The sequence below is a fragment of the Musca autumnalis genome, unplaced genomic scaffold (assembly GCF_047663935.1).
Source record: "Musca autumnalis isolate F117 unplaced genomic scaffold, ASM4766393v1 scaffold_1, whole genome shotgun sequence".
In the NCBI taxonomy this organism is placed as follows: Eukaryota; Metazoa; Arthropoda; class Insecta; order Diptera; family Muscidae; genus Musca; species Musca autumnalis.
Window position 1 is genome coordinate 101,635,199 of NW_027411644.1, and position 20,315 is coordinate 101,655,513.

The following is a 20,315-nucleotide window of genomic DNA, read 5'->3' on the forward strand; positions in this document are numbered from 1 at the left end:
AAATATCCGAATTAGGTACTTATAGAAAAGTAATTAACCGGGACAGTTTGAACTCATTTATATGAAAAAATTTTGGGGATTTAGTCCCAATTTACATTGGGTGAGTTTACTTGCGGCAATTGTCATTTTGTAGGAGAGAGAGGTGAGGCATATGGTAACCCTTTGCCTCTCAGCACCCTCTCTCACCTACAAACTGACAATTGCCGCAAGTAAACTCGCCTAATGTAAATTGGGACTTAGATTTTGAGGCAATTAAACGGGAAAGGCAGTTAAGCAGAGAGGTAAATAACCGGGGTGAAGTGTATAAAAAAATACTTTTTATTGATATTTTTTTACTAAATTTTCTATACAATAAATATTCTTCGCCGATCTTCATTTAAACATCGAATGCTCCTTTGTTGTAGATGAACGGATACCATTGGCGCATTGATTTTGTAAAAACTGGTGCTGTTTTAATTTTGTGGCGGAAGGCATCTGCTTCGGGCCCTGGTTTGAAAACATTTTCCATGTTGGCATCTTTGTCATTGGGATAGAGAATATTGGGCGTGACACTGGCTGAGGTAAATTGAGCTGAAACAAAGAAAACATCATTAATGAATTTCCGGTTTATTTCGAATTCCGAAAGAACTTACCCCAGTATGAATCTTTAATCATCATTATATGCAATTCCCTCAGACTTGGAATTTTTTTGGAGTAATTCAAGAGCTTCAAACATTCCACCAAACGTTTGTGGTAGGTGGCAATTAGGCTATCAAATTCTTGGCCACGAATATCAACTTGTACGGAGGTTGTAAAGAAATACCACAAATCTTGGGTAGGTCTACCCCATTTACACAATTGAAAATCGACAAAGAGACTCTTTTTCACATCCCCCTCCTTGTCATGGGAGAACATAATATTATTTGTCCACATATCACCATGATTGAGAACATTAAATGCCTCCGGATCGACCTTATTTATGTTTATGTTCACCTTGAAATATGTTTCAAAATCCATCCTTTTCTCCACGAACTTGTCCATCTCTTCGAGGCCCCATTCACGCATGGCCCTAAACCATCCATCGGTATTTGAATCATACATAGCAGCAAAAATGTGTTTATTGGCATCGGATAGGAAACTGCGTAGAAAGAGGTCATCATAGGGTCCATTAATTTCTTCGCACACTGCTGAGGCGGCATGGAATTCAGCCAGTTTTTGTAAAACCAAACGGCTATATTTTGCATCGAAACCCTTTAGACGATCCATATTTTTAAAGTTTTCCTTACTTAAATCCTCCATTATGAGAACGGTTCTTTCTGGGGTTTCCTCAGCGAGTAGACATTTGGGAGAGAGCTGTATTTCAACGCCAGCATCTTTGTAAAGTTTTTCAAATTTAACCAAATAATCGGAATACATTTTCATTTCTTTGGGAAACATATTCATAGATTTGATAAATTCCGAACCTTGATTGTTGCCCTCCAAGACAGTTTTGAGGATATATGAAATTTGCTGCGCCGCACCATCTGTAAGAGAATGGAATGGAACATCAATATATACAATTTAAAGGCAATAACTGCAGAACCAAAGATTATTATTATTATTAACCAATCAACGATATTCCATAGGAAATGCCAAAAAGGTCTAATATCTATCAATAATCCGTTTTAGTTGATTTTGGGTTGGGTTAAAAGGTTAGACAATAAGTTCGAGACGGAAGTGTTATTTAAAATCTTTTTACCTCAAATCAGTGCATTTGAGGTGTAGACAAGCGTAGCCGAGTAACGCTCTGAAAAAGCTTGACTTGAAATGTCTAAATAATAGCTTCACGCTCACAAGCCACTACGCTGCCGGACAGTATCATATAATCTCACATGATCAATCCCACGGCAGCGGGTTCTCTCGTACCGGATGGACCCGGAATCAAACAACATCCGTATTCCGGTCAGCGGCTGCCACCTCAGTGTACACATGTTGGTATTTGTATCATTTTTCTGTGTTGAGAGCAGCAATTCCCGGAATGCCTACTCCAGATTCTTTTGGTCCGTGTCGGGACGGAGGAAAATCCAGGACGAATGTGGATGTAATCAGTTTGTCACATTCAATGCCACGACACTCAAACATCGGTGACATGCAATAGATGCCGGGAGTAGTTGCATTTCAAGGGTTGTTCTAGACTCGTTCATGTGGGGGACTACAACAGCAGCAGCACATGCAGCATTTAACATCAGTCGTTGTTGTTCCAATCCCTGAAAGTGCATCCAAGGTAAGATCGAGGAAATAGTGGATTTCGTGGGTCGGAAGAATATCATGGTCGCGGCGGTGCAGGAAACCAAGCTCAACAACAACTGCAGTTTATGGCGTTGTGATGGTTACAACCAGGGTTTCGGAGTCGGAGTCGGAGTCGGAGTCTACGAGTCGGAGTCGAGCAATTTTGCTGGAGTCGGAGTCGGAGTCTGAGTCGAAAAAAATAACTCGACTCCGACTCCGGGCAATTTTTTCTACAATAAAAAATATAACATTAAATTCGGGACACCATTTATTTTTTTAAATCGTTATTAATTTTATAAGAGAGCTAAAAACATATTAGCAAACGGTATACTATACAAATTTAGAGAACGATTCACAGGATATTTACTGTCCTTTGAAGTCTAGTCTTTTCATCTCTATTTTGATTACAAATTGCATGTCCCGAATATTTTTGATCCAGTTGATCCTTTATTTTTGTTTTAATGTTCTACATATATATTCCTCCGAAAATTTTTGGTAAGGATATCAAAATCTAATAATTTATCGATCGATTTTAAGGGGTTATGGTAACTTACAAATTTTACAAAACCGAAATTTTTTTATTTGCTTATTTTAAAGAAGCTTAAGTACAAGTTTATTAGGTTCTCAATGATCCCACAAAAACATATGTTGATCGTTTTATTCGTGTTCGAGCTACAGTGGGTACCGCAAACTGCTTTAGTAAAAACAGTGTTTCGTAGGCGGTCATTTGTCAGAATAATGTGCAATATCTTTCAAGAAAAAAAATTGCTGAAGGTGTGATCTATCAGCAGAAACCAAAATCTTCTAAAATCGTTTGGTAGATTTCTTCTAAAAAATTCATGAAAAATTTATTTTTCGTGCTCAATAAGTGGCCATAACCCCTTAATTTTCAAATCTTTTTGTCCGCTTTATGACCAAAAGCGTAATTTTTATACCCTACACCACTATGTGGTAAGGGGTATTATGTGTTAGTGCATTTGTATGTAACATACAAAAGGAAGCGAGATAGACCCATAGTTCCTTCTAGGGATATACATAGAATCACTTTCTGAGTCGATTTATGCATGTCCGTCCGTCCATTCGCAACATACAGGTCGCATTTGTTGACCGATTTCGCTGAAAATTGGGGAATACCATTTTTTTAGCCGGCGGAAGATCAAGGTCGAAGATGGGCTATATCGGTCCAAGTTTTGGTATAGCCCCCATATAACGGTACCTCCCGATTTAAGGTATTTTAGGGATCTTAGCCACATTTTTTGCTTGAACTAACTGAAATTTTACATATGTGGTTCCCAGTGGCCACGAAATTTCGCCACTTAAAATTGTTAAGATAGGTCCATGTTTTTTTGTAGCCCCCATATAACGGTACCTCCCGATTTTAGGTATTTTAACGATTTTCCCCAAATATGGCTCCAATTTGCGTATTGGGATGTATACTAATTATTCCATTTTTACATATTTCGACTGGTGTAGGGTATTACATAGTCGGCCCCGCCCGACTTTGGTCTTTTCCTACTGGTTTAAAGCTAAAAATGTAAATGTTGGCCTTTTCAGTCCACCATTTCCGTAAAATCTAATATTTTTTTACAAAATCGATCGATCGATTAGTTTTCGAGCTAGAGTTGGCACGCTTTAATAAAGGAAGGGATTAATAACGATTTTTAATAAAATGAAGGGAAAAATCTTTCACAAAAGTTTCGTAGTTTTAAAAAAAACATGAAAAAGGGTTTTTATTGGGCTTTTTAACTGGGGGTCACCTCTTAAGGCTCTCGCAGAACTCTAAACTGTTAGCTTATATACATTTTAAGACCTGGTCATGAATTGCTTATAATTTTTACTGCATGTAGTCCTCATGATTTGTATTGCCCCTTCATTTCCACATAGTCTTGTGGCAGACTATGAACATTTTCATGAAAATGTTTTGGGCTTTTGGGTAAGAAGGGATCTCCTTCACCACCTCTCTCTCCTAAAAGTTAAAAAATTTGCATATTATATTTTCAACGTCTGGCACAAGAGATATTTCCTCACGAAGAAAAGTTCCTCCCAGAATATTCTCGTGCAAAAAAACCGGCAAACCGACAAATAATTTCTAACTTGTATTTTGTTGCTATTTTCCAATATATGATTCAGTAGAATCAATATAGATATACATTTTACATCATATTTATGTTCTATAGTTAAGTATTATATTCGAACGGATGCTTTTTCTAAAGAATATGTTAGGAAAAACCAATAGATTAGCCTATATAGGCCAAATATATGAAAAAGTTAAAAATTTGTGCACATTTTATTAATTTTTAGCGGTATAGGAATTTACTCTCGGAGTCGGCCCGGAGTCGGAGTCGGAGCCGGAGTCGTGAAAAAAATTGGTCTGGAGTCGGAGTCGGAGTCGACCCAAAAATACCTCGACTCCGAAACCCTGGTTACAACATACTAAGGATGGATCGCACCAGTAATGGACATGGGGGATTAGCTTTAGTATTACATCAGTATGTACAATTGAGACCAATCTCGCTTGAGACTGGCTCTAATGGCCCGTACATGGAATGTCTGGTCAGTCAGGTGTGGCACTGCCGAGGTAGAGTTGCTTAACGTATACATCACGCCGATAAATAATTGTACTCCAGGTTATAGGCCCAACATTAGCCCTTAGCTTTTGGAAGGTCATAACCGTTTGGTCTTGGGGTACTTTAATGCTCATCATGAGTTGTGACATTCGATCCTTGGAAACGACCAGAGAGGTATAGTGCTGGCTGAGCAGATTAATAGCTCTACGTTTTGCACGGCCAATGAGAACGCCCCTACCAGAATTAGCGGGGAGTGAAACAGTACGGCAGACATAACCATCGTGTCGCATAATTGTCTTCATCAGCAGACCGCCCGATTTAATCATCTCTGAAAGACGCACTTTCATCAATCATTGGAAAGCTAATTGACCTAGTTTCAGAGAGTTCAATAATCACCGTCACAGAGATCTGCCCAACCCATCTGATGTTGAGGTAGTAGAAAGGACGTCCCGAGACATCATCACTGCAGTAGCTGCCTGTCATATACCTGCTGGTCGAATACCCGAAATGAGACTAATTTTCCCAGCAGCGGCGACGGGATGGGCAAATGAGCGTGATAAGCTTCGCCGTTCCAACCTCAGTGACCCCAGAGTCAGGGAGCTTACACTGGAAGTTAACAGGGTGGTCGATAAGCATAAGCGGAATGAGTGGCTAAATCATCTGAGGTGTTGCAACATTGGAGCTGAAATAAGTGAATTGTGGGTAAAACGGTTAAGTCTCTCTCGAACCCAGAAAATAAGGAAGATACGAACTCAGTCACGTTTGGCGACGTTACGCTGACTGATCCGAAGAGGTGCGCAAGTTATTTCAATTAACACTTTGTCGAGCACCCTGCTAGTGACAGGGCAAAGAGAAGAGTACTACGTCGCATTAGATCACTCCCTGCAGAGGAGAAACCACCACACTTTAAAATGGATGATGTTGCGAATGCCATCAGGAACGTTAAATAATCCCAAGTATTGGGCCTTGATGGAATCTATTTGGTAATGCTGAAACAGCTGGATCAGCGGGAAGTAGAGAATCTCACATCGTTCCCGAAGTCTGAAAAATGGGCAGGGTAGTCCCTCTACTGAAGCAAGGCAAGGATGCCAGCAAAGGTTAACCGTACAGATCGATTTCGATTTTGTCGTCCATAGCAAAGACCCTTGAAGCTTTAATGCTCCCCAGCGTTAGAAATAGCTATCCAGTTGCCGATCATTAGCATGGGTTCCGTAAGCAGCACAGTATGACAACAGCGCTGCATATTAGTAGAGGACTCAACCAGAGCAAGCCGTGTGATATAACAGTGATGGTGCCGCTCGACTTATCCAAAGCCTTTGATACTGTCAAGCACTCCACGCTGTTTGAGAACATCGAGCAGACTACCCTCCAGCCATGTTTGAACATGAAGTCCAAGCCCCGTAGAGTGAAACAGGTAGTTCCCCAAGGTGGAATGATATCTCCGGAACTGTTTAACCTCTACCTCTCCTGTATTTTGCCCCGGCATTGAGATCGATCTTTGAAATTAAGAACCATCCCTGATGTCATTTGTAAAAGTTTGAACTCCTATTTGACTGATCTTACCATATTTTTCCAAGCTAACTGTATGCAAATATCCGGCACGGCAGAGGTGAGAACAGAGTTGAATGTCATGGTCGATGGTAGCAGAATTCCGACCACAAACTATCCCAATGTGTTAGGTGTCACATTCGACAGAATGTTCATGTCGTCCGATCATGCCATAGCTGTCTGCGACAAGTTGAGATGTAGGAACAAGGTCCTCAAGTCTGTAGCCGGCAGCATTTGGGTGTAGATAATGAAACTTTGTTGACCACATATAACGCGATAGATCTGTCTGTGGTTAGCTATGTGGCGCAGTGTGGTCCATGAATATAAATGCAACGCGATGGAAAAATATTCAAACGTGTCAGAATCCCGCCCTAAGAACTACAACTTGCTCGGGTGTTACCGTGAGAACCATCCTAATCACCATATGGTGGATATGGGTGGACCATCTCTAGAAAGAGAGGTACAGCATTACGGACGCAGTTACAGATGCCATAAACAACTATCGTATGAACGCGGTCCTCGGTGGACATGCCCCATTTGTCGCATCTGAGGAGCGTCAGCTGCCACGACAAGCCAGAGTAGTTTTGACATGACTAAGCTCGTGACTGTGCAGTCGTCTAGATTTTTATAGGGCAAAGATCGTTGACACCGTGTGAAACATCTGCCCAGCATGCGACACAGGCCCCCACGGCCTGCAACGCGATGGAAAAATATTCAAACGTGTCAGAATCCCGCCCTAAGAACTACAACTTGCTCGGGTGTTACCGTGAGAACCATCCTAATCACCATATGGTGGATATGGGTGGACCATCTCTAGAAAGAGAGGTACAGCATTACGGACGCAGTTACAGATGCCATAAACAACTATCGTATGAACGCGGTCCTCGGTGGACATGCCCCATTTGTCGCATCTGAGGAGCGTCAGCTGCCACGACAAGCCAGAGTAGTTTTGACATGACTAAGCTCGTGACTGTGCAGTCGTCTAGATTTTTATAGGGCAAAGATCGTTGACACCGTGTGAAACATCTGTCCAGCATGCGACACAGGCCCCCACGGCACACTGTACCTTTTCAACTGCTCTGTCAAACCTACTCAATTAACTCCAGTAGATCTGGAGATCGACCCAGACCCAGATTAAGCAGAAGAATGAACTTATAATAAAATCACTGTTACAACAACAACCAAATTTCAGCAATTTAGGTGGGATATTCAGGCCGCAACTGCAACCGTGGACTTATACCGACGAACTTCAGTGAAAAGTTTTATACCCCCAACAAAAGAATAAATACCAGATTTCAGCTATTTCTGTGGAAAATTGAGGCCGCAACCTTCAAAATACTGAAAAGCGGGAGGTACCTTTCATAACCTTCAAAATACCGAAAATCTGGAGGAACCGTCCTGTGGGAGCTATATGAAGGCGTGGACCTATACCGTTATAAATGTTATTCCACCAATGAAGACAAAATGCCATATTTCTGCTATCTCGGCTGGGTATTGGGTGCACAAACTTTCAATACCGAAAATCGGGTGGTACCCTTCTATGGGGATTATATGAAAACATGGACCTATACCGAAAAATTTCAGGTGGAAAGTTTTATACCCCACGAAGGCTAAATGCCAAATTTCAGCCATTCAGTTGGATATTAGGACTACAACCTTCAAAATACCGAAAATCGGTAGGTAACCTTCTATGGGGTCTATATGAAAACGTGTACATATACTGACAAATTTTTTGTGGAAATGTTATACCACGAACGAAGACTAAATACCAGATTTCAGATATTTATGTGGAAAATTGAGGCCGCAACCTACAAAATAACAAAAATTGGGAGGTACCGTCCTGTGGGGGCTACATAAAGACGTGGACGTTTATCGAACATTTTCAGGTGGAAAGTTTCATACACATAACGAAGACTACGTGCCAAATGTCAGCTGTTTCGGAGGGATATTGTGGCCATAACCTTCAAAATACCGAAAATCTGGAGGAACCCTAATGTGGGGGCTATATGAAGGCGTGGATCTATACCGAAAATTTTTTGTGGAAAATGTTATACCACCAACGAAGATTTAATACGAGGTTTCAGCCATTTCAGTGGGAAATTGAGGCCGCAATCTTCTAAGTACCGAAAATCGGGAGGTACCCTTCTGCGGGGGCTATATGAAGACATGGACTTATACCGACAAATTTCTTTATATACCCCGCAACGAAGACTAAATGCCAAATTTCAACCATTTCAGTTGAATATTGGGGCCGCAAACTTCAAAATACCGAAAATCGGGAGGTATCCTTCTAGGGGGGCTATATGAAAACGTGCACCTATATCAAAACGTGGACCGATATAGTCGATTTTCAATACCAAACATCGTCTTATGTTTGTTTATCTCAACATAACTTATCGTTATATATTTACCTGTTAAAATAACATCGATGACAACACGAACCATAATCGATGTGTAATTTTCACCAGGAGCTGTGGCAGCAACTCTTGTGAATTTTGAAATTTCTTTGAAATTGTCAACATCTTTTTCAAGAATTGGTGTAAAATAGGCCTCATTAATCCATTCCGGTATATGCAAATATTCGTTGGGATTGATTATTTCTGTGTCATTACTGTTGGGCGCCATTCTATTACAAAGTGACTTTTATCTGAAAAGGAAGAAAAAGGCAAATAAAAAAAATAATCTTTACAATGTCTCAACAGTTAATAGCATAAAACATGAGATATGTACATTTGTATGTACATAAGAATATTTCATATCTGTTGTTTAACATTACCCACTAGACGGTCAAATAGTCGAATGCAAATATAAGTCGTTAAAGCGTACACATTTTTTTCTAATCAAGACGCAAATTGTCGATATTTGGACTGGCGATTGTTGTTATTATTTATTCAGCGTACGAAGCATATCATTTAAGAACATAGGGAAATGAAGATAATGAAATCGTATAAAGCTACTTCGATTATGCCCAATTATATTCATACAAGTTAATTGCTATTAAACAGGCGTGTGTATGCCTCTATATGTACATAAGAATATTGTTGTATTTAAAACGTGACTATCAGAACTCACCTTGATTAGGAAAAACTTTATTAAAATTATAGGTTTGAAACATTGAGAAGCTATCTGAAAAACAAGTAAAAACGACGTTAAGATTGGCCGGGTCGAACTTTTTATACCCTCCACCATCACTCTATTGAAGTAAATATGAACAATTAGTAACTACTAAGTTCTTTCTCTACGTTAAGTACAATTCCTTGGAGGAAAATTATATCTTAACTGATGATAATCACTTTATACTAATAATTTTCTCTATGGAGGTTTTCTACACATTGAGATTCCGAAATACCAAGTTACATCCACTTCAGAACACTCTTTAAAAGAGTTCATCGTTGTTCTTTAGATCCTCTGACTAAACACAATACCGACAAAAATTCCGCGAAATGCATAAAATTGGGCAAGACCGGTCTATGGGGGTTAGACTAATACCAACATATAAGTATATGGATAGTTTTTTGCGAGTAAGTTTTATATCTTCTGGGAACACAAAATTCCAATTAACAATTCAGTAGGAAAATCTGACTAAAATCTTCAAAAAATCTTAAACTGGGTGGTACCCTTACATGAGGCCTTTGGCAAAACGTGGACGTATGCTGTCTGATTTTTGCAAGGAATATGTTGTACCTGTAAAATGTTTTGTATACCTGGCTAAAACTTCCAAAATATCGAAAATCCGTGAGTGCCGTTCTATAGGGGCTATCTAAAGACCAAATACCAAATTTCAGCCATTTGGGGACGATAACAAGACGTGGACCTATACCGACAAAATTCACGAAAATTTTATATCCCCCACGAAGACTAAATACCAAATCTCAGCCATTTTGGAGAGATATTGAGGTCACAACCTGCAAAATACCGAAAATCAGAAGGTACCATTTTATTGGGGTTATATAAAGACGTCCAGGTGGAAAGTTTTATACCCTCAACGAACACTAAATACCAAATTTCAGCCACTTCAGTTCGAAATACCGAACATCGGGAGGTACCGTTCTTTGGAGGTTATATGAAGAAGTGGACCTATACCGACAAACTCCAGGTGGAAAGTTGTATACCCTCAACGAAGACTAAATGCCAAATTTCAGCTATTTCGGTTGGAATGTTGAGTCCAAACCCTTCGAAATACCGAAAATAGAGAGTTACCGTTATATGGAGGCTATATCAAAACGTGGACTGATATAGCCCACTTTCAATACCAAACATCCTAGGAGGAATATACACTTCTATACAAATTACAAAGTTTAATCTTAAAAATTGCGAGCTGTATCTTCATTTCAACAGACGGATGGACGGACAAACTAACATGAGCTTGGTTCCTTTACTTTTTTAATGGTAAAAGAGAACACTGTCAAAATTGCTCCCTCATGACCAGTTCTACCAGAAAAGTAAAGGAACGGAAAAAATGGTACAATGGTAACAATGTCAAAAAAGAACAAAAAAATTATTTTCTGTTTTTATTTCACTGTTTTTAATTTTGTTTTGTCAGCGTTCGCTTTTTATACCCTACACCACTATGTGGAAAGGGTATTATATGTTTGTTTTGGTAAAAATGCATGTAACACCGCGAAATATTCGTCGGAGACCCCCAATGTGGTATACCAATCTTCATATCTCGGCGAGATAAAGCGATTTTGAGATGTGTGTCCCTCCGTCCGTGTGTCCGTCTGTCCATTATCAATTGTAATCAAACTCCAGGCCGCAATTATGTACCGATCGTCACGAAATTTGGTATGGAGGTCGGTTTCGCATCAGAATAGATCGCTATTTTAATTGGTGATTATCGTGAAATATTTAGCGGGTGAAATGGACCAAAAACATAATTTTTATCCTATTTTGTAGCTGCTCTGTAGGTCGCAATAATAGTCCGATCGCCTCGAAATTTTAAATAAGGTAAGAGTATATGAGTATATATATGATGAACCCGCTAAAAAGGCGTATGAATACATGCCACATGGCGGTGCACGCAGAATCGGCAGGCCTAAGCTTCGATGGAGCATACAAGTGGATGAAGAAATGGAAAGGCATGGTATTTCAAAAAGTCAAGCGAAAAACAGAGAGGAATGGAGATCTTTTCTTAGTTCGGTCTATGGAACAAATGTTCTGTAATGGGCCAACTAAGTAAGTAAGTAAGAGTATATGACAAAGAAGAAGCTTGCAATTTGAGATGGCAATCAGATAATATTTAGAGGGTTAAATGAACCACTACTTTTGTGTGAAAATTGTGAAAATTTTGGTATACAGCTTATATCTTTATTCCTGGAAGAGACATTTCGGGCAAGTAAACTATGCTTGGAAGAGAAACGATTGACCTTTCTATCGATGTCAATTGTGTTGTTGTACATGATAAGATAACAGAGTTACATCCTAATATACCCTGCTATTTGTTTGTAGTGTAATTATAAACACGCTAGAGGTAGCCAGACCTACTGCCTAATATATAATTATAGCTCAATAATCAAGAAATTTTGCACGAGGTAAGAGTTTAGGTAGAAGAAGATGCTTACAATTTTGGACAATGATCTGATATTATTTAGCGGGTGAAATGGACCATTACGTTTGTATGAAAAATATATAATGGGTTTTGTATAGAAAAACACATTTTCCCATTCCCAGTTTTTGCATTATTGCAATTTACATGGTGCCCTTACGTTTCAATTGTCCAATTGGATTTTTATACATACATTGCAGCATGAGTCTCTTTGCCACCATTTTTCTAAACGATTTCCCAGCCAGGCAAAATCAAATTTTCAACGGTGGCAAAATATCCGTCAATAAGGTTGGCGAAATTTTCTGAGTATTTCAGCCATGTAAAACTTCTCTACAAGTGGTGTCTTAGGACACGCCGTTCGGACTCGGAGATAAGCTGTGTGTCCCATATGATTGAACGAATATGAATCGGGGTATACACACTCATTGATATGAGAGAAGTCTCCCTTGTCCCTTCTGGGATGTTTGTGAAACAATTATTATGTTATTATTTAAGGTTGGTGGGATACGGTACCAGAATCCACAATGTTACAATAAGTTTATTTTTTCCATAAAAATATTTTGATATGTTGAAAGCTAATTCCCAGGGGTAAAGGTGTAGGGTATCACATGGTCGGCCCCGTTCGACTATAACATTTGCTTACTTGTTTCTTTTGTCTTTGTTAATTTTTTTCATCATTGCCAAATAACTGTCAAACTAATGACGAAAAATCAATTCTACCATTTTTTTACCCGAAGAAATTTGTCTGCGACGACATCCTGCATAATCTAGTTAGCAACAACTAGCAGGATGACTTGCGATCTAAAGCCATACTTGAAGTCTAAAACCATTATTTCGAGCCCATAAATACTTCGAAATATCTAAATTCGGGTGGTACCGTTATAAACGTTTGCCTATACCCCCACTATTATTGTTGGAGAAGTTTTTCTACCACTACAAACCCAAAGTTCAAAATTGCTCTCGATTTGGGACGAAAATATAGATAAAAACTTCAAAATAAATCGGGTGGTATGGTTTTATATGGAGGGTTGGATAATGTAGATATAACCTTAAGGCCTGGGTACACAAGCTGCTTCGCCTGTTTGCCTTGTTTTCTGCTTCATTTCTGACATAACGTAAAATAAAAGATTAAGGAAGGCCGAGCCAATTTTATTGTTGTTATGTCAGAAATGAAGCAGGAAAGCAAGGCAACCAGGCGAGGCAGCTTATGCACCCAGGCCTTTATAAATACTGAAAATCGTGAGTTTCCTATAACAAAACGTAGACCTGTACCGACAAATTTCAGCCATATCGGTGGGATACACAAATACATATGTTCCCATAACATCCTCGAAAGGAGACTTCTCTCATATTAAGGAGTGCACGCCGATTCATATTGGCGCAATAATATGGGATCTACTTTTTATTGCCGAGTCCCAACGGAGTGTCTTACGACACCACTTGTAGAGAAGTTTTTCATGGCTGAAACACTTAGGAAATGTTAGCCAACATTACACTGCGGGGATTAGGGAATGAAAGCCCCTATTGAGTATATTAAGAACCCCATAGGATCCCATAACTGAAGTTTCTGAGTTATGATGTAAAGATTTTTCTGATTGACCCCGAATAATGCTTAAGAAAATAGATTTTTATCTTTGTTTGGCGATACCAAAGGTTAAGGTTTTCTACATTAAACAATTCTACAAAAATGTTTCTACGAAAATTTTATGTACGTTCCCAACATCCAAGAAATCTATATTACCAAGTTTTCATTGTCCTTTAAAAGTTTTACCCGTTTCTTTCTCATAAAACCGTATGTTTATGTATTTCGGTACATTTCCTATAAGTTATTAACTATGTATAAATTCTGATGGTTTCTAGGGTTACGACTTTTATACAACCTCATATCCCTGCATTATACTTTGCAGAGCTTTAACATAAAATTAAATAAAATCTTAACAAATCAAAATCTATCGATTTTTTTTTCAATTTTTTCTGCCCGTTTTATGACCAAAACTTCAGATTTTTAAGGCAAGAATTTAAATTTTGATTTTTTCTGTCCACCACATTCTTAAAATCTAATATTTTTATACCCTCCACCATAGTATGGAGGGTATATTAAGTTTGTTTTCTGTTTGTAATAGTACGGTTACACCAGAGTTTTTTGCCGGGTTAACCCACGTCGAGAGGATTTATTTGACGTTTGCGCTATGGAATTGATATTTGAAATCCAAACCCACTGGGTTAATCCGGTTAAGTGTAACCGGGGTATTACACATCGAACTAATCATTTGCGACCATATAAAGTGTATATATTCTTGATAAGGATAAAATTCTAAGACGATCTAGCCATGTCCGTCTGTTGTAATCACTCTAGCGTTCGCAATAATTGAGCTAGAGCGCTATATTTTTGCACCCTAGCGTCTTTTTTTCATAGGCAGGTCAAGTTCGAAGATGGGCTATATCGGAACACTTTTTGGTATAGACCCCATATAACGGTACCTTTCGATTTTCGGTATTTTGTGGATTTAAACAAGTAAGAGAGGGTTATAGTCGGACAGGGCCGACCATGTGATACCCTACTCCACTACACCTGGGCACTATTTTCCAAGGAATTTCTCCCTTCGAGGGTTATCTTAGGCAATAGCCTGCTTTGCTGGCGTAGTGCCAGAAAGTATGGACTTGCCCAAAAAAAAAAAAAAAAAATTGCACCGTCGTAAAAGGGGCCGAAAGGCGAACATATTTTAACAAAATTCAAAACAGTTCCAGAAGAGCTTTTGAACTATACTTTTCCGAAAGGAGTGGGCCGATATAGTCCATATTCGAACCTGATATATGCATGGAAGTAATATTTCCACATCCCTAGTTTGGTTAGTCCCTTCTGGAACTATCGTGCGATTAATCTTAGCGAAAATTGTTTAACCTTTGGTGAGGGTAATTAACGGAAGGGGTAGACCGATATGGTTCATCTTCGAACTTAAACTAAATTTGGACAAAATTTACGAAACCTAAAATTTGAACCAAATAGGATGATTCTTCGAGAGTTATCGTGCGCACCAGCCATCCAGACAGAGGTACTATTACATTACTTTTTACCAAAGGTATCACACAAACTTCAAGACCCCGTACAGCATTGTAATTTGTAACAATCTAAAAATCTGGGAATCTTTCTTTTATGATTTGAAAACTTTTAAAACTTAATTGCGACATTTTGTAACATGGAATGTTCTATGCAAGAAAATCACAACAATAAAAAACCACTTTTATGTTAGGCAGTAGTTCAGCTATCTAACCGCTATATTCATGTTGGATATCAAGTTTATTTTCGTATATTGCCGAAATATGTCTCCTAGAAATAAAATATAGAGCAGAAATTGAATTTGGATATTTTTCCCACAAAAGTTCACCCGCTAAGAACTATCCGCTCATTATCCACAATTGTTGGAAGGAAGATCCTTCACCAAAATTCTTACCTCGTGTACAAATTTGTCAGTATTAAACTATAACTGTGAACTCTAGCGTGGTTATGGTTACTATACACAATTAAAACTTTGGAATGTCTGTACCCAGCAAACCAAATGTCTGACGTCCCACACGTCTGAACAATTTCGGAAGCAAGGTCGTTCAGATTTCGTTCCGATTTCTAAACGATTTTTCGGAGAGGAAATAGTTCAGATTTTGTACCGATTTCGGAACAAATGTCGGAAAGAAATTTCCTTTCCGAATTTCCCAACATTTTCTTCAGATTTCGTTACGAAATCGGACCGAAATCGATCCTATATCCAAATCTGAACCGATATCAATATAATTTGGCATACTTATTTTTTGGAGATACCTCCGATTCCGATGCTATATCTCCAGATCGACGTAGAATTTCAAAGATTCATATATCCAACGTTACTTTCAGGCGATGTAGCAATGGGAGCTATATCCAAATCTGAACCGATTTCAATATAATTTGGAATACTTATTTCTACACCAAATTCCGTCACACAATCTAAATTTCAATGAAATTGTACATACGTAGCGCGTTTGGCGCATCAAATACATGAAATCGGACGAAAATATTTTCGGGTGCTATATTCAAATCTGAACCGATTTCAATATAATTTAGCATATTTATGTCTACACCATATTCCGTCACACAATCTAAATTTCAATGAAATTGGACATACATAGCGTGTTTGGTGCATCAAATACATAAAAACGGCCGAAAATATGTTCAGGAGCTATAACCAAATGTGAATCGATTTCAATATAATTTGGCAAACTTATTTGTAGACCAAATTCCGTCACACATTCCGAATTTCATTGAAATTGGGCATACGTAGTGTGTTTGGTGCATCAAATACATGAAATCAACCGAAAATATATATGGGAGCTGTATCCAAATCTGAACCGATTTGAATATAATTAGGCATACTTATTTCTAAATCATTTCCGTCATGCATTCAAATTTTGGAGACTATATCTGTTACCGTTCTATAGATATTCACATACAACTTTTACATTTTTTGGAGATACCTCTGACTCCGATGCTATATCTCCAGATCAAGGTGGAATTTCAAAGATTTATATAGTCACTGTTACTTTCAGGCGATATAGCAATATTCTCTGAAAATCTTTCTTCAAACTATATTATTGCAAATTGTCGCGGATTTATTGCGATATCTAAAAAATAAAAGGTGTCAGATCCTTATTTGGATAAATATGAACATTTTAAGACACATGATAAGCAAATCGGTTGTAAATTGGTCGAGTTTTTGATTCACGTACGAACGCCATTTGAGTTTTATATAATAGATAGAAGAAAAAGATTTTTTTCCAATATTCACACAAAAGCTTCGGTCCATTTCACCCGCTAAAAACTATCTGATCATCATGTAAAATTGCAAGCTTCCTTATTTAAAATTTCGCGCTGATCGGACTATGATTGCAACCTACAGATCAGATACCAATTCGGATAAGAATTTTGTTTTTGGTCCATTTCACCCCCTAAATATTTCACGATCATCACCAATAACAATAGCGATCTATTCTGATGTGAAACCGACCTCCATACCAAATTTCGTGACGATCGGTCCATAATTGCGGCCTGGAGTTTGATTACAATTTATAATGGACAGACGGACACACGGACGGACACACATCGCTATATCGCTTTATCTCGTCAAGATATGAAAAATGGTATATAACATTGAGGTTCTACGACGAATATTTCGTGGTGTTACATGGATTTTTAGCAAAACAAACATATAATACTCTTCCCACATTGTGGAGTAGGGTATAACTACATTTTTTAACGAACTACCTGTAATTTCACGTTTGGGGTTGCCAGTGGTTACAAAACATCTCCACCAAAAACCGTCAACATAAGTCCATGTTTTGGTATAGCCCCATATAACGGTACCTCACGATTTTCGGTATTTTGAGGAAATTAGCTAAAATGTTTAACCGAACTACCTGTATTTTGACAGTTGAGGTTCCTAGTAATCACAAAATATCTCCACCAAAAACTGTCAGCATAGGTCCATGTTTTGGTAGAGCCCCTATATAACGTTACCTCCCGATTTTCGGTATTTTGTGGATTTTAACTACATTTTTTTAACGAACTATCTGTAATTTCAGGTTTGTGGTTCCCAGTGGTCACAAAGTATATCCACTAAAAACCCCCGATTTACGGTATTTTGAGGATTTTAGCTAAAATTTTTGATCGAACTACCTGTAATTTGATAGTTGAATAATCACAAAACATCTCCACCAAAAACTGTCAACATAGGTCCATGTTTAGGTATAGCCCCCATATAACGGTACCTCCCGATTTTCACGTTGATATAGCCCCATATAAGGGTCGGTACGGATTTACTTGTTTAAAATCGTTTGACGAAGAACTAGATTTTGATGTTCTTGATAAGTCCACACAAATATATGACAATCGGTTTTTTAGTTTTCGAGCTAGAGTTGGCACGGCAAAACGCTTTAACAATAACAGACGGTCATTTGCCACAAAACTTCATAATAATTAAAAAGATAATAAAAATAATTAAAAAGATCAGAGCAGATTAATTTGTACTTTTCTTAGAAAAATATCATGAAATTTTGCTTTTGTTGAGCTTTACAACTGGGGGTCACCCTTTAAGGATCTTGAAGCACTCTAAAGTGTTGGCTTACATCCAGTTTAAAACCTGGTCATGAATTGCTTATAATTTTATCGCATGTAGTCCAATACAAATCGCCCCTTCATTTTCACATATTTTGAATGCTTTAAGATTTTCTCATGGGGAAGACTTCCTTCCTGAATAAACTCGTGCAGAAAACCGGCAAAAACTTTATAACTGATATTTTGTTGTTTTTTTTTTTTCAATGTAATACCCCGGTTACACTTAACCGGATTAACCCAGTGGGTTTGGATTTCAAATGTCAATTCCATTGCGCAAACGTCAAATAAATCCTCTCGAAGTGGGTTAACCCGGCAAAAAACTCTAGTGTAACCATACTATAAGATTCAGCAGAATCAATATGATATGAATTTTACTTCATATTGATGTTCTGTTGTTGAGTATTATATCCGAACGAATCCCTTTCTAAAGAATATGTGAGCAAAAACCAGCAGATTAGCTTATATGGGCCCAAATATAGGAAAAAGATAAACAATTTTGCACTTTTTTTACCGTTGGAGTCGACTCCGCAGTCGCAGTCAGAGCCAGAATGGTCTGGAGTCGGTATCGAACCAAAAATACCTCGACTCCGAAACACTGGTATTCCCAATATGAAGTTACCTCTAGATTTTACGTTGTTTGAAGGTTGTACAAGCATCGTCCAAATTTAATAACTGTAACATGATATTTCGGATTCTGAATGGGTAGAAAACATGGATTGATGGATGGTTTAATAGAAAGTTATATTCTTCAGTTTACATATTCCACATCTCTTAGGAATAAGCTCACACGTGAAGGACGAGCTTAGTAGTTTCTTAAAGGCAAATAATTGTTCGATTTTACTTCAATACAACTCGTGGTATAGAAAGTTCTTAACGGCCCGGCCGAACTTAACGCCATTCTTACTTATTTCCAAAAAATCTTTACCTTCAAGATGCTAGCCTAGAACTGAATATTGAAGATACATTGTATGTAATGTTCATTGTCCGAAGATTAATTGTAACAGTAATAATAATGTCGTCGCGATTTCATTCTTTTCAAACTCCTCGTCGATGCTAGAATTTAATTTGTATGTGACACGTGTGGCTTCAGATTATTCACATTTTAGCATTATCCGTACGAGCTAAGCACACAATTTTATCTTTATTAAACCGCTTATCAGAAATTCCCCAAAAACATTAACTTCTTGGTCTCAACGTTCACTTAGAAATGTAACCTGGTCACCCCAAAAATATAAACGAATGCAAATCACATCTTTTTAAAAGCAATTCATTCACTACTGTCAATTTAAAATTTCATTCATAATGTAATTAAATATTTTATTTTTTATGTAACATTTATTTATGTTAATTTTGTTATTTATTTATTGCCCACACTCACATTTGTTGTTGCTTATTTTGTTTTGGATTTTTACGGAGCACCTTAAGTTGCGAACGTTCCGAACGAAACGAATTTACTTGGGCGACTAATGACAGTTACGGATTTAAATCAATTTCAATACGCCAGAGTAGCAGTTATGTGAAGAGTTCTCTGCTTATTTTTGAATGGACGATGCTAATCAAAATGTTTAAATTGAATACAATTTTAGCTGATTTTTACCTACCTACTATTTGAAAGGTAATAAGGGGTTCGAAAAGAAAGAGATAAGATGAGAGAACTTTTGGAGGGAACATTTTCGAAAAGAAAACATCATTAGAGAGGGAGAGTTAATGAAATAATTGATAAACTAATCTGATTGTGAGAGCAAAAATTGTTGAAGCCACCAACAATTTCTTTTTTTGCCGAAAAGAAAAAAGTTGTTGGGGTAGTCACCGAACAATGTGTTAAGGAACTTGAGAAAGTAGACGAAAGACAAGTTTTTTTGCTTTATCAAATATTGTTATCACCTTTGAAAGACTACCAACACTTTTTGGCGTGTGTTTGGGTGCAAAGTGTAAAATGGAAATGGAGCTCGCTGTAGCTATCTTTGCCTTAATTACATATATGTATGCATATTAATCAAATGTCTGGACTATATTAATAATAATAATTGTTCCACAAACATCCCATACGGGACAAGGGAGACCTCTCTGATATCAATGAGTGCACCCCGATTCATATTAGCTCAGTGATATGGGACCTACAGTTTATCGCCGAGTCCGAACGGCGTGTCCTAAGACCCCACTTTTAGAGAAGTTTTACATGGCTGACATACTCAGGAAATGTCGCCAACATTACTGAGGGGTATTTTGCCAACGTTGAAAATTTTGATGTTTGACTGGCCGGGGAATC

At 38.0% G+C, this 20,315-nt stretch overlaps 1 protein-coding gene across 3 annotated transcripts; it reads right to left on the reverse strand.

The window, feature by feature from the left end:
- Positions 1-295: 295 nt before the first annotated feature.
- On the reverse strand, positions 296-19,624 carry LOC141403709 (uncharacterized). Of its 3 annotated transcripts, none has more exons than XM_073986536.1 (4): positions 19,425-19,624; positions 8,774-9,009; positions 633-1,502; positions 296-570 (listed from the first exon to the last, which is right to left on the reverse strand). In XM_073986536.1, the coding sequence occupies exons 2-4, from the start codon at positions 8,985-8,987 to the stop codon at positions 377-379; spliced, it is 1,278 nt and encodes a 425-aa protein (XP_073842637.1). In that variant the 5' UTR covers positions 8,988-9,009; positions 19,425-19,624; the 3' UTR covers positions 296-376. The 3 variants fall into 3 exon arrangements, with proteins under 3 accessions (XP_073842637.1, XP_073842657.1, XP_073842646.1); XM_073986556.1 differs by having other exon boundaries at positions 18,972-19,511; XM_073986545.1 differs by lacking the exon at positions 19,425-19,624 and adding an exon at positions 9,139-9,160.
- Positions 19,625-20,315: the final 691 nt, after the last annotated feature.

Bases quoted from the DNA above. Each gene is read 5' to 3' on its own strand.
- LOC141403709 (XM_073986536.1), bottom strand. From the start codon at position 8,987: ATGGCGCCCAACAGTAATGACACAGAAATAATCAATCCCAACGAATAT. The intron at 1,503-8,773 runs GTAAATATATAA...ATTCTCTTACAG, and splicing joins CATCGATGTTATTTTAACAG to ATGGTGCGGCGCAGCAAATT. The intron at 571-632 runs GTAAGTTCTTTC...TCTTTGTTTCAG, and splicing joins GATTAAAGATTCATACTGGG to CTCAATTTACCTCAGCCAGT.